The following is a 15,081-nucleotide window of genomic DNA, read 5'->3' on the forward strand; positions in this document are numbered from 1 at the left end:
CCAGGCAACTGGTTTTCTTTTCTTTTGGTGGGCTGTATTCCAGAGTTTATTCTTAGTTCAGGAGTCAGCAAACTTTTTCTGTAATGGTGCCAGGTAATAAATATTTTAGGTTTTGTGGGCCATATGGTTTTGGTTGTAACTACTAGCTTATTATTTTTCTGTTACTAAGTACTTTCTCAAAAATTTAAATATTCAATTCTTACCTTTTATGACTTTTTATGCTTGTTATTTAAATAAATGTAAATTATTATACATTTACATAATAACAAAATTTATGTATATGACATATATGTAATATTTACTACCACAAACCATTTTTTATTAATTTTGTATATATCTAAAAGTGTTTTCTTTTTAAATGTGATTAGGGGATTTAAACATTTAAAATTTTTATTCACTTTTCTCATTTTAATTTTAGAACATGTGTGTTGCTTAGTGGAAAGATCACTGAATTTGGAATCATGTTACCTAAGTATGAAGACTGACATTGCTCCTAACTAGTAATGTGACCTTGGACTAGTCATTTAGTGTCTTCAACTTGATTCCTTGTCTTTAAAATACATGTTTAATCTCACTAAGTTACAGTGAGGATTAAAAGAGCCTATACACAGAAGAGTGCTTTATAAAATATAATCAGTACAATGCAGTTGAATTTGTAATAGCCACCATTTAAAAATATAATTATTTTTATCATTTCTCTGTTTTATGGAAGGTGATAGAAGTTAATTATACGATTCAATTTTTATCTAGAACACTTGATAAAAATGAGTTAAAATATTATTTTGTAGTTAATCTAGTTTTTCTATGAATAAGGTTGAGACTGGTGAGCAATCAAGACTTAATTACATCATTGCCTTTTGGTAAATTCAGAGGTTTAGATCCATTCATAATAACCTGTATTATTTGTTGTCTCCACATCCCCCCCTTTCCCCTTCAGCTGCTGGTACAGTTTGTTCAGAATACGTCCATCCCACTGGGACAGGGGCTAGTAGAATCAGAAGCTAAAGACATTACTTGCTTGTCCCTCCTTCCAGTGACTGAGGCCTCAGAATGCAGTCGGCTAATGTTACCAGGTAAAAATTAAGATCACCAGAGATAAGATAAACAAGTCTTAAGAGCTTAGCCTTCTCTGTGGTACTGGTGGAATGTGATAACTGACTTTATAACTGACTGGTAGAAACTGTAAAAATTAGGACTTGTGGAGAAAAAGCAACCATGGGAGTCATAAGTGCATTGTTAGTTTATTTATTTAAAAAAAAATTTTTTTTTTGGCCAGACCGCGCAGCTTGTGGGATCTTAGTTCCCCGACCAGGGATTGAACCCGGGCCCTTGGCACTGAGAGTGTGGAGTCCCAACCACTGGACCGCCAGGGAATTCCCTGCATTGGTAGTTTAAGTCATAGGAATGGTTATGAACACCCATAGAGTGAGAGTGAGAAGAAAAGGAGGCCAAGGCAGAACTGCGTGGAACTCCCTATTCAAGGTATGGGGTGAGGCAGGAGAGCCTGTGAAGGAGGGAAGAAAGAAAGGCTAGAGCAATAGGAGGAATACTGGCATAGAGTGCAGGCATGGAACCCAAGGGAATAGTCAAGTGTGACAAATGCTTCTAAGAGGCCCAGTGAGACAGGGGCTGTCCCAATGAGATAGGGTCAGTGAGGTCATTGTTGACCTAGGCAGGACCTGCTCCTTGGAGAGGGAGTGGAAAGCCAGGCTGCAGTGGGTTGAGGTATCAGTGCAAGTTGAGGAAGTAACTATACTTTCTAAAGGCTGTCTTGCTATGGGAAGGAGAAAGAGAAGGACATAAAGTACATTGAAGAGTTCTTTTTTAAGATCCGAAATATTAGAGGGTGGTTTTATACTAAGAGGAAAGAGCCCATTAGAGAAGCTGCAAACACAAAGAGTAGATAATTGGTGAGGAGGCTCCAGGAGAGGTAGAAGGAAGTAGAATGCTGAGCATGGGTAGTGAGATTAGCTTTGGATGAGAAGAAGGAGATCCTATCACTTGACTATTAGGAAGGAAAACATTATTTTTGGATGCAATAGATTCTTTATTTTCTAGAAATTGGAATATTTAAAATTTGGAATATTAATGTTAAATCAGGGGAGGGTCACCTATTGGTGACAACTTATTTGTTATAAAGTCTTCTGGTTACTATCCTCTAGTGGTGTTCTTTTTTGATTTTTGAAGTGACTTAAGGGCAGATACATTCAACCAACCAGTGTTGATTTAAGGTTTCTCTGTCTAGCTCCTGTCTTTCCCACGTCTTCGATCTCTCAAGTCCCATTTTTCTACTGGTGTGTTGGGAGTGTTTCCAAATCCATGGATTTTCAATATGTGAAAATTTCCATGTGCTAATAAAATTTGATCTTCATTAGGCTTTTTTTCCTGAATTTTCTCTCCCAATTTTAATTTATTGAATAAATATTTTGACAATAATAAAGGAAATGAAAACAGGAACAAAAGCATCCATCTTCTTTTCTACATTACCTTCTTTCAGTTTTAATTTTGATTTAAAATATTTTAGACAACCAGTTATAGATAATAGTAAATGAAAACCCATGTACTCACTTCCCAGCTCATGAAACGTAGTGTTACAAACGCAAATGTATCTTGTACATACCTCCCTAATCTCATTCCCCTTCCTTCCAAATATGTGTGAATCATTCCATGCATGACCTACATGTTTTCTTTTTAGTTGGGATATGTGATAGACACAGAAAAGCACAAAACTATATGGATATACCTTTTGAAGAATTATTATAAAGGAGATAGCACCCCCCAATCAAGAAGTAGAACGTTGCCAGCTTCCAGGCCCTCCATGGGTTCCTTCATGATTAAAGCAACCTCTGTTCTTCCATAGGTCACCACTGCCCTCAATTTTTTTAAAATTCGTTTTTTGTTTTCCAAGTTTAATCACCCAAGTCTAATTTTAGCTGATTTTGGACTTTAAATGAATGGAATCATATGAGTGTATCTTGTTGTACCTTTTATGTTTGTGCGATTCGTCCTCGTGTGTAGCTCTGGTTTGTTTGGTTTCATTGCTATATAGTATTCTGTTATATGAGTGTACCACAACTTCTTTTTCCATGCCACAGCTGATGAATATGTAGTTATTTTCCAGTGTTGTATTATGACAAACAGTGCTGCTATGATCTTTAAGAACAGTTTTTTTGTGGTAAAGTGTATATAAAATTTACCGTTTTAACCGGTTAAATTTACCATTTAACCAGTTGTGTGGCATTAAATTCATTCACTTTGTTGTACAACTTCATTAGGCTTTGGAATGGCAGTGCTGTCCCTAGGCTTCCACTTTATTTCTATAACCTTACCTGTTATCTCCTTGAAAGAAGAAAATAATGTAACCTGCCTTCTATAAAGATGAATGAAACCCCTGAAAACATCGGATGCTTTAGCACTTTTGGCAGTTCTTCATTATATTGCAACTAAAACCTTTGGAAATTCATCCCCTCCCTTAGAATAAAGTTCTAGAAGCAAGTCTTCTGAATTATTTCTTTACATCTGGTATAAACCCAGAACCATAATGAAACATACTCATGATTCTATACAATTTCAGTTATATCCCAGGCTGTGATTTTTCCCCTAATGACTCACCTGAACTGTCACATACATGTTATAAAAATTAGAGAGAGGTTTCTTTTCCCAAGAAAAATAGTTTAAAATTTAGATCCTGTTCTTGAGTTTGTATTCATTGTGTAACTATATTTTTCAAGGGAAATATACTGATTTGGGGCCTCAGAAGGACAAAGGTCTATAATGTCCAAATGTGGATGGTTTGTATTAGTTACCACCGACCATCAGAGGAGTCTGCCCCTCACATTTTGGTTGACACCCTTTAGCTGTCTTTCACTCTCTCTTCTTTTCTGAGGCAGATTTTGTATTTATAAAATGAAAATGCTGTCTGCTCCTGTAAGGGTGTTAGATACTAAGGGATGTTGCAAGGGTGTTAGGTACCACTAAGGAATGTTACAAGGGTGTTAGGTACCATATATCAAAATGGTGAACTCCTTGGAGATAGGTGCTACATAAAGCTGTGGTATTTTCCCTTTACTAGATGATACTCCAAATCATACTAACTCCTCCAAGGAGGTTCCTTCCTCGGCTGTGTTGAGAAGCCTTCAGGTGAATGTGGGTCCAGACGGAGAAGAGACGAGGGCTCAGACCGTACAGAAGTCTCCAGAGTTTTTGTCCACTCCAGAGTCTCCTAGCTTGTTGCAAGATCTACAGCCAAGTGATAGCACTTCTTTTATTCTTCTTAACCTAACAAGAGCAGGTATTCTTTACCCTTTTCTGACTTCTGCTCATGCTTAAGAAAAAAAACTGGGGAGCAGGGAATAGTTAACTTAGTCATATTTAAAGTGGAAAGAAACTATTCTTTAATTATTTTGGAGAATTGGTGTCGTTTGGTGATCAATTGGGTATGTAGAGGGAGAAGGCAGACTCTAAGTTGACTCAAAAATTTTTTGTTTGGGAAATTAAGTGGTGTCATTCACCAAGATAGTGCACACAGGAAGAATAGGGCTGCGGGAGAATGATTAGTTCCAATTTGTGCCTGTTGATATTGAGATTTCACAGGGACATTTAGGAGGAGGTGTCCTTTAGAGAGTTAGAAACAGGAATCCAGAGTTCTAGAGAGGTCTGTTGTGAAATAAGTAGTTTTAGTGCTTATCAGCATTCAGGAAGTGTATGAAACAATGAGCATGGATTCTTTGATTCAGGAGTAGTCTGGAGCATAAACAGAAAAGAAGGCAAATCTGGGACCCTGAAAAAAAATTTTAAGAGGGTAACAGAAGAATGGGAAGCAGCTTCTAGAGAGAGGGACCTCAAGAAAACAAAATGAGAATGATGTGGGGGGAGCCAAGGAAGGAAACGTTTTAAAGAAGAAAAGGTACAGAATCATGCCAAATACCACATACTGGGCCAGTGAGATGAGGACTGGCAAGTGTATGTCTGGCAAACTTAGCAAGAGCAATTGTTATTGAGGTAGTAGAGGTGGAGCTTAGGGTTAAAGAGATAGGGAATGGACAGCAGGTGAGAAAGTAGATACACAAGTTAGAAGTTAAGAAACTTCAAGAAACATGACTTTGAAGGAGCAGGTGAGAAGGTGATATTTAGAGACATACTTGGGATTTTCTATTCTTTAAAAAAAAAAGGCGGGAGAGACTTGAGCTTGGACAGGTTGAAAGGCTGAAAGGGAAGCTGTAAGGTGGCCACTAAGGAGGAATGGGTTGAAGTTGGGAGAGGAGAAAACTAAAAGATAGGATTGGGATCCTAGAGGTGAGGGTTAGCCTGGTTGCTGGGAAAGACCGTTTTGCCTCTGAAACAGGAGTAGGTAAGATAAAGACCAGCCTGTCAGCTGGGAGTGGAAAGGTGATAACCTAATCTTGTATGAGAACAGAAGCTTGAGGTGAGAGGTGAAAGTCTGGAATAGCTGATCAGGACACAGAGTTTCTGAGCCAGGGCCAATCAAAGGATTACTTGATGGCTAACTTTCATATATCCTCTTTGTTTCTTCCAGGTCTGGGCTCTTCAGCCGAACACTTAGTATTTGTACAAGATGAGGCAGAGGATTCAGGGAATGATTTCCTCTCCAGTGAGAGCACAGACAGTAGCATTCCATGGTTCCTCCGGGTTCAGGAGTTGGCCCACGACAGTTTGATTGCTGCTACTCGTGCACAACTGGCAAAGAATGCAAAAACCAGCAGCAATGGTGAGACCCCTGTGGTGTTTTCCTTTCCAGTATTCTGTGCAGAGATTTTGGTAATACAGTGGCTATATTTTGAGTTGCATATAATCCAAATTATTTTATTGGTAAGAGCAGAAGGCTAGAAATATGTAAATTGTTTTTCTTATTTTCTGAAAAATAACTCAGCCATGCCAGATTCATGTGCAGAATCAACTAAACTAGCATTCTCAATTGTCAGCTTTAAATAGTACACTGAACCCCTTTTAAAGGAAAAAAATTTTTCGCACATCTTGGTGTTATCTTGAATTGTTTTTATTGTGATGGTCCTTATACTTAGAGCTTTTACACCATTATGAAATTAAGACAGTTTTATCAATTAATAGAAATAAAACTATAAAACCAATAAAAATAAAATTAATTTTAAGGCAGTGTGGCAGATGATAATGTTTTGCTGAAACTAAATTGCTGCTCATGGCGAGTTAGCAATTAGCAGCTACCATAGTGCTGCTTTTTGGGGGGTTGGGGGTGGGCAGGGCAGGGCAGGGAGGGTGGAACCAATTCACCAGAAGACCTAAATATCCAAGTAGGGTATAGTGTGGTTTCTTTTGAGTTCAGCATGCCTGTACTATTTACTCTGTGCCACTTTTTTTCTATCCAGTAATTTTCAAAGTGTGGTCCCTGGATCATCAGCATCACCAGTAATTTAGAAATGCAAATTATCAGGTCTCATCTTACTGAATCAGAAACTTGGAAGTTTTTAGTAAGCCCTCATTGTGGTTATGATGCATGTTAAAGCTTGGGGACCATCGCTCTATTCACACCACTCCTAAACCACTGCAAGACCTTTGCTTGTGTAGCATGCCATAATATTTTTTGTTTTAGGTCTGTCTCTGTATTTTCTCATTAACCTGTGACAATTAAGGTAATACAAAAAATTATTGAGATAAGGTACATACTGTCATTACCACAGACATACTGTCACTTCCATCTAAGTTGAAATACAGAAATATTTTAATTTTGTGTGTGATGCTGTATATCAGGAGTCAGCAAAGGGCCAAGTAACCACCTGTTTTGTAAATAAAGTTATATTGGAACACAGGCATGTCCTTTAATTACTAATTGTCTATGGCTGATACTGTGGCAAAGTTGAGTAGTTGTGACAGAGACCACATGGCCCTCAAAGCCAAAAATATCTGCTGTTTGGCCCTTTACAGGCAAAGTTTACTGACCTGCTCTATACAGTACTACTTTCTCTGGAAATTATATCCCAAATGCAAAGACCTTGCCCACATAACTGTAGGATCTTTAACGTGTTTACAGTGTTATTCAACATGTACCATATAAGGTGTTGAGTTTCTTTGTCTCTCTTGCTCTCTCTTTTCTTGGGGGGTGAGGGAGGGGGAAACCATTTCATCAGATGACCTCTAAATATCCAAAACTATCATTGGCTGAGGTCATTTTAAGCTAATCTGTCTTCTGCAAACAGTGCTTTGTTTTCAAAAACAAAGTAATTTAGGGAGCACTTTGAGAAATTTTATAATGATTCAAAATACAAGACAGCTCACTCTTTTCTGAAGGATTTTTTCCCCCTGTTATATGATTATATCAATGTTCTCGTTGTATTGATATCTACAAAATTGAATGCATGAAGCCCCAACTGTCACCAGTTTATACTTTTTTTTTTTTAAATTAATTTTTTGCCTGCATTGGGTCTTGGTTGCTGTGCGCATGCTTTCTCTAGTTGCGGCGAGCGGGGGCTACTCTTCGTTGCGGTGCGCGGGCTTCTTATTACGGTGGCTTCTCTTGTTGCAGAGCATGGGCTCTAGGCGCACGGGCTTCAGTAGTTGCAGCACATGGGCTCAGTAGTTGCGGCATGCGGGTCCTAGAGCGCAGGCTCAGTAGTTGTGGCACACGGGCTTAGTTGTTCTGTGGCATGTGGGATCTTCCCAGACCAGGGCTCAAACCCGTGTCCTCCACACTGGCAGGCGTATTCTTAACCACTGCGCCACCAGGGAAGTCCTGTCACTGGTTTAAATCTCTGGATTAGCATGGGTTTCTACAGACCTTTCATTAGAGATTAATTAGCTGGAGCTCTTGAGTTAGTGGGAAATTTTCCTTACAGTATATGCACTTCTGTGCTGTTTAAAATTTACCCATGTTTCAGTTAAACAAACAAAAAAACTATGTGGGACAATATTTAAAAAGAACAAGTTAATTAATATTAACTAGCAAAAGGCATCTTAGGTTCCGCTCTGACCTTGGAGCAATTAGTTTTATGATTAGCATTTGGTGAAGTACAGCAAGGAGAATGTAGGGCAGGAAGAAAGTAAGGTTAATAGATGGGACAGAAACTGCCTTTGATCAACTGTCAGATTCCCGGGAGTGTGATATGTATAACATATTATCCTACTCTTGGCTCTTGAGAGGGAAATTTGGAAATATGAATCTTATTCCTAATGTATATGTAGTGGAAAGATAAACTCCATATGTTTATAACAGAATTAAGTGGTTGTGAATGTTTTTCTCCATTGATGTCCAACTATGAATTGAAGAAAACGAAGGAAAGGGTGCACCACCTGCTAATCTGGAATTTATTTAAAGATTTAGTTAACTGATTTCGTTTAAATTTAAGAAAGTCACTGCACCATATGCTCCTCTCCTCCCCTCCTTTTATTCTATTGAACAAAAAACTTGAGCAGTATTATCTCTAACTTTTAAAAATGTGGTAAGAAATTTGAAAATGAGCTGAGTTTTTGCATTCTTAGATATTTTGTAACTAAGGAGGGGTGGTACAGGAAATTAGAAGGTGATTCTTATTCTCTACAATGATAGAAACAGCCAAATTGACTTCAGAAGATAGAAATCTAAGAATGGCCATCTACAAAAGAAATTACTACTGTAAGTTCACAGCTAAGCCAGACTGGCGGCTTCTCCTTAAAATACAAGTTTTTATTACCTAGAGCTTTAAGTCATCTTCTGTAGGACCCCACTTCTGGTGTTGATATACCTGCTTCCTTACCAATCTGTAATGCAAAATAGGTTGAACTCTGCTTTTTGATATGAAACCATTTTGGATATTTCTTACATTTGCCAAAGAGGCCTAGTCTTGTGGCTTTTTGTAGTTCTGTGGATTAAGTAAGGGGATGGGGATATAGAGCCCTCTCACTTCTGTTAAATGAATGCAAAGCAAGCTGGGGAAGATGAAGATCGATATGTGATTAATGATCACTAGGAGTGGCTTTATTGTTTGAACCAAAGTATCTGAGTGGAATCCTTCCCTAGATTATAAATATGTGACTCTGTTACAGGAGAAAATGTCCACCTTGGTTCTGGTGATGGGCAACCGAAAGATTCTGGGCCCCTTCCTCAAATGGAGAAGAAGCTCAAGTGTACAGTTGAAGGCTGTGACCGGACATTTGTGTGGCCAGCTCACTTTAAGTACCACCTCAAAACTCATCGGTGAGCAAACCTGAGATTCCATACTTGGAGCTTAAGAAAGTTGATGCTTCTGAAGGAACTTGACAGAAGTCCCCCCACTTGACAGATTAAAGGAAAGCAGGGGCTCCAGCTCACTTGTGGTTAAGATGTCTTTTGTTCTTTAATAGAAACATTTGCATTGTCTCATTTACCTTGTTCAAACATTTGGCACCTAAATATCTTAGAGCAAGAGTTCTCAAATCTCATCATAAAACATAATGTCTTGGAGAACTTAAAAATTATATATAAGCTTAAGCCCCACTCTAAACCTGTGAAATCAGTATTTCAAGAAGTAGGGCATCTGTAGTTCAGGGGATTCTGATACATCTAGATTTGGGATTTACTGTCTGCCTTGAGAGTCAGTAGGAGCTTTGACTTGTCCTCTCTAGCAAAGAGCATTTTCAGGCATTGTTGCGTATGTGATTTTTTTTTTTTTCCCGCCAGAAACGACCGCTCCTTTATCTGCCCTGCAGCAGGTTGTGGGAAAAGCTTCTATGTACTGCAGAGGCTGAAGGTGCACATGAGGACCCACAATGGGGAGAAGCCCTTTATGTGCCCCGAGTCTAACTGTGGTAAGCAGTTCACTACAGCTGGAAACCTGAAGAACCACCTGCGCATCCACACAGGTGTGTGCCACCCCAGCATTCCCGCAGGCCGTCTACTGCTTGGCTCAGGGCCTGCTGGCTGTCTTTAGGAGACAAAGGTTGGGGTTGTTGCTAGAACTCTGAGGATGAAATTTCTTTTTTTCAAATGCCTCATGGCACTTTTCAGTTCTTTCAGTAACATTTATTGTCACCTCTGTGTGAGAATGGACAGTTTGATTTCTGTCTCTGGTAGCCTTAAGTAGGAAGGGATATAAGACCATCACTGATAACAATGATATGATCATATATGGACAGAAATGAGCCTTTCCAAATATCTTCAAACTTAACACAGTTGTAGTTTTGGTCATTAACATTTATTGAGTTACACAAACCACACAGATTCTGGTCTAGGCACTAAATGGGGGGTAAGGTGAGGGGAAATACAAAAGCTAAGCTTAATCCCTGACTTTGAGTTTACTTTGTTGTTAGAGCCTCACAGCCTGAGAAACAGAATGGAGAAGTGACTTGTCCTGAGTCAAATAGCATGTTAATATCAACGGAGCAAAAGAAAGATATCCTGATTTCTTAATCTAAAAGCTTAAGGGTGACTTTCCAAGCCACTTGGCCCAGTTGTGCTAAGTCTCTTGCCAGAGCTTAATCATTGAACCCAGACTACTACCGTAGGATGTGTAACTATTCTTCCCACTTTCTCTTTCTCTTCCTTGTTTATTCTTGCATGCTAAAATGATAGCAGGTACAAATAAATGACACTTAAAAAGTGAAACCCAAGCTGAAGCCACCTTTGTTCTGGACATGTTCCTATGATTCCCTCTAGATTGACATTACCACTGGATATATTTTAGGGCAGAATAGCTCTGTTGTCAGCTCTTTCTTTCTTTCTATTTATTTATTTAAGTTTTGGCTGGGTTGGGTCTTCGTTGCTGCACGTGGGCTTTCTTTAGTTGTGGCGAGCGGGGGCTACTCTTAGTTGCGGTGTGCGGGCTTCTCATTGCGGTGGCTTCTCTTGTTACAGAGCATGGGCTCTAGGTGCGTGGGCTTCAGTAGTTGCAGCACACAGGCTCAGTAGCTGTGGCATGCGGGCTCAGTTGCTCCTCAGCATGTGGGATCTTCCCAGACCAGGGCTCGAACCTGTGTCCCCTGCCTTGGCAGGATTCTCAACCACTGTGCCACCAGGGAAGCCCCTCAGTTCTTTCTTGAAAGAGTATTCTTGCTCCAAGAAAGCAGTTTGAATAAAAGAACAGGAAAAACATCTAGCTGAATAGTTAAGGAAAGTAGTAGAATTCACTGTGCCTTATTAAATTCAGTAACCTCTTCATCCTTGTGCCACTTGTCATCTTTGTAGCATTTGGTAAAAGTGAACATATTTTAAAATGCTTTCTTTTATTCAGAGTGTGACCTGATTTTCTCTCTTCATTCTGACTCTTGCTAGCTGTGCCTTGTTAATCTAATTGTTGACCAATTTCAGAATTTTGGGTTTCTCCCATTTTACTCAATGTGCTGTCTCATTGCAGTCTCAGGCTTCAATTTAATCATTTCTTCCTGGATGTCTCACAGATCTGAATCTCAATAATTAATATAATAATAAAAGTTAGGACTTCCCTGGTAGTGCAGTGGTTGAGAATCCACCTGCCAATGCAGGGGACACGGGTTCGAGCCCTGGTCCGGGAGGATCCCACGTGCCGCAGAGCAACTAAGCCCGTGCACCACAACTACTGAGCCTGCGCTCTAGAGCCCGTGAGCCACAACTACTGAAGCCCACACACCTAGAGCCCGTGCTCCAGAACAAGAGAAGCCACCACAATGAGAAGCCCACGCACCACGATGAAGAGTAGCCCCCACTCGCCGCAACTAGAGAAAGCCTGCGTGCAGCAACAAAGACCCAATGCAGCCAAAAATAAATAAATTAAAAATAATAATAATAAAAAGTTAGCATTTATTAAGGCAATTTAATATGTACCAAGCACATATACATTATCTCATTTAATCTTCAAGGTACCTTTATGCTTTAGATAACTGAGTTTATTGATGGAGAAAAAGAAGGTTAGGGTTAAGTAAATTGCCCAACATTATGCAGCTAAGAAATGGTAGAACTGGCATTTGAATTCTGATCTGACTCCAAAGCTCTTGCAAGGATTTTATTTTCAAGTGCTGACAACTCATTTTATCTCAGATGTCAAAATTGACCTCAGATCTTTATTAGTAGTAACGGTAGTAATTAAAGCTGCCAATTTTAGTGGCTTACTATGTGCCAGGCACTATGCTTAAATATATTTAACTTGTATCATTTCATCTAATTCTCAAAATAATCTTTTGAGGTTGTATTATGTTAATTTTATAGATAAAAAACTGATTCTCATAGGTTTTAAATATCTTCCCCATACTGGTAAGTGGTAGTGCCAAAATTTGAACTCAGGGCTAACTGGCTCACGCTCAACCATTACGCAGCATTGCCTCTTGAACCTCCTCCTCCTCTTTATCGCAGCAAAATCACCATCCTCTCAGTTTCCAAATAGGAAGGCCATCTAACTTAAGGCAGCTTGTTGAGATTCCTGCCACTAGATTCTGATGAATCTTTTTTGAAACCTTTTACTGAGGTTCTTGAGTTCATCTTGTTAAACATTTAACCTTATTTATTAACTGCAGTTTTCTGTTTTCCTGGTGTTTGTTCTATCATATGTATGAATATATTGTTCATTCATTCGGCGACTTTTGGAGTGCCTGGCATTCTGGGGTTAGTGTGAGTATACAGATATGCTTTCCAAAAAGTTACAGACCACTGGAAAATCACAAACATTAAACCGTGTGGTACAGTCTGAAAGAACAGTATAATCTAGAGCTGTGCTCCTCCCTCCTTCAAGGCCCAGCTCCTGTATTTTCACCATGCCAGCCTTACTTGCTGAGTTTCTGTTTTTCTCCTTTACTCTCTCACACTGTCACGCTCATAACAGTTCTGACACCAAACGTGTTTTCCTACACCAAGCAAGTCTCAGTGACACCAGGTGGGTGTCTATAATTTAACTGAATTCTGACACTATCTGGAAACAGCGTCAGATCCCACAGGTTAAGGGCTCAGCCCCACAAGACTGCCACCTACTTCAGATGTCTATTGCAAGTAGCAAGTCCCCAGGTTACTCACAACCTCTGTCTGACTTGGCTACCAATTGGAGTTCCCATGACCCCCCACCCCACCCCACCCCCCATCCCGGATTCAATTATTTGCCAGAACAGCTCACAGAACTCAGGGAAACATGTCTACCAGTTTATTATGTAATAAAGGATATGATAAAGGATACAGGTGAGCAGCCAGACAAAGAGATACACAGGGTGAAGTCTGGAATAGTCCCAAGCACGGGAGCTTCTGTCCCTGTGGAGTTGGGGTGTGCCACTCTCTTGGCACATAGACATGTTCACCAGCCCAGAGGCTCTCTGAACCCTGTACTTTTGGAATTTTTATGGAGGTTTCATCACGTAGGCATGATTGATGATTAATCCATTTCCAGGCCCTCTCTCCTCTCTGGAAAATGGGGGTAGGGCTGAAAATCTCAAGCTTCTAATCATGGCTTGGTCTTTCTGGTAACTCGCCCCCATCCAGGAGCCCACCAAGAGTCACCTCATTAGAAGAGACACTGCTGTCACCCAGTAAATTCTAAGGGGTTAGGAATTCTGTGTCAGGAATCACTGTCAAAGACCAAATATTAGAACAACAGATTATCCTAGTGCTCATATCACTTAAAAAATTACAGGGGGTTCAGGAGCTCTGCATCAGGAGCTAGGATCCAAGATTAAATGTTAGAACAAAAAATTCTAGCACCCCTGTGTACAAGGGTTTTAAAGCTGTGTGTCAGGAAACTGGGGCAAAGACCAATATATATACTTATTTCACACTTGTCGTTTTCTGAACTTGCCTTGGGCGCTCTCAGTTTCAAGGCTGTGCTCATACTAGTCCTTATGCCTGAAATTTCCTTTCATCCTTGTCATCTTTAAAGAGCAGCTTAAATTCAGCTTCTTTAAAAAGAGAAGTTACCGGGCTTCCCTGGTGGTGCAGTGGTTGAGAGTCCACCTGCTGATGCAGGGGACACAGGTTCGTGCCCCGGTCCGGGAAGATCCCACATACTGGGCCCGTAAGCCATGGCCGCTGAGCCTGCACATCCGAAGCCTGTGCTCCGCAACGGGAGAGGCCACAACAGTGAGAGGCCCGCATACCGCAAAAAAAAAAAAAGTTACCACAGTAAGAATTCCTCCCCTTTATAATTGCATATAGCACTTTTTTATACCAGAATTAAAGTCATTTATGAATATGTTTATCTCTCACTAGATTGTGACCCTTGGGAGATACGGACTGCATCTCTGATTTTTTTCACTTTTTATTTTGAAACAATTATAGACTCATGAGAAGTCACAAAAAGAGTACAAAGAGTTCTGTATGTGCTTCACCCAGCTTCCGCTCAGAAGTGACATCTTATGTAGCCATAGTACAGTATCAAAACCAGAAAGTCAACAGTACTGTCAGTCTACAGACCTCATTCAGTTTTCACCATTCATCTTTGATTTTTAAAATAACAAAGTAATGCTGTAGAAAATGAAAATTATGGAAAAGCACAAGAAGAAAAATCATAATACCGCTATCAGGTTATAACTACTGTTAACACATTGTGAGATTTTTCTGTGTACCTTTCACTAAATAGCTGTTTTTATTTGTTTGCTTTTATAAGATGGGATTATGTAATACCTATTTTATAACCTTTTTTTGTGTGTGTGTGTGGTATGCGGGCCTCTCACTGTTGTGGCCTCTCCTGTCGCGGAGCACAGGCTCCGGACACGCAGGCCCAGTGGCCACAGCTCACGGGCCCAGCCGCTCCGCGGCATGTGGGATCCTCCCAGACCGGGGCACGAACCCGTCTCCCCTGCACTGGCAGGTGGACTCCCAACCACTGTGCCACCAGGGAAGCCCCCTATTTTATAACCTTTAAAAATCTGTACTCTTAAATGGATCTAGAAACTCAATCTTAAAGAGAATTGATGTAAGGTAAAAATCCTGAGAGTGTATACACTGTTTTCCTGATATCCTCAGAAGGGATGGGATCACCAAAGAAGGTAGCTCAGTGCAGCTGGGGCTCAGCCCCTGAGGAGGGAGAAGGAAGTATGCTCAGAGGCAGCTACTGTAAAGAAAAGGGCAGGGCTGTCCGCAGGGCTGTGACTGAGAGGTGACACCTGCTGGATAGTCCGGTTGAAATTATATAGCGTGAATTCAGGAAATCAGAGTAAGTTGTTGGAAACAGGAAAAGATTGATGGGA

The 15,081-nt window shown here is 40.1% G+C and overlaps 1 protein-coding gene across 2 annotated transcripts in view; it reads left to right on the forward strand.

The window, feature by feature from the left end:
* Positions 1-15,081, forward strand: part of ZNF410 (zinc finger protein 410) — a 42,278-nt gene that overhangs the window by 16,411 nt on the left and 10,786 nt on the right. For both annotated transcript variants that reach the window (XR_003795963.1, XM_029238444.1), the window contains exons 3-7: positions 938-1,073; positions 4,073-4,291; positions 5,537-5,728; positions 9,013-9,163; positions 9,626-9,807. Coding sequence is in view for 1 of the 2 variants with exons in the window: in XM_029238444.1 (XP_029094277.1) it covers positions 938-1,073; positions 4,073-4,291; positions 5,537-5,728; positions 9,013-9,163; positions 9,626-9,807 (880 nt within the window). In the remaining variant the exon portion in view is untranslated. The remainder of the gene's footprint in view (positions 1-937; positions 1,074-4,072; positions 4,292-5,536; positions 5,729-9,012; positions 9,164-9,625; positions 9,808-15,081) is intronic.

This window comes from Monodon monoceros, unplaced genomic scaffold (genome assembly GCF_005190385.1).
Source record: "Monodon monoceros isolate NGI ecotype Baffin Bay Population unplaced genomic scaffold, NGI_Narwhal_1 Super_Scaffold_21, whole genome shotgun sequence".
Taxonomy (NCBI): Eukaryota; Metazoa; Chordata; class Mammalia; order Artiodactyla; family Monodontidae; genus Monodon; species Monodon monoceros.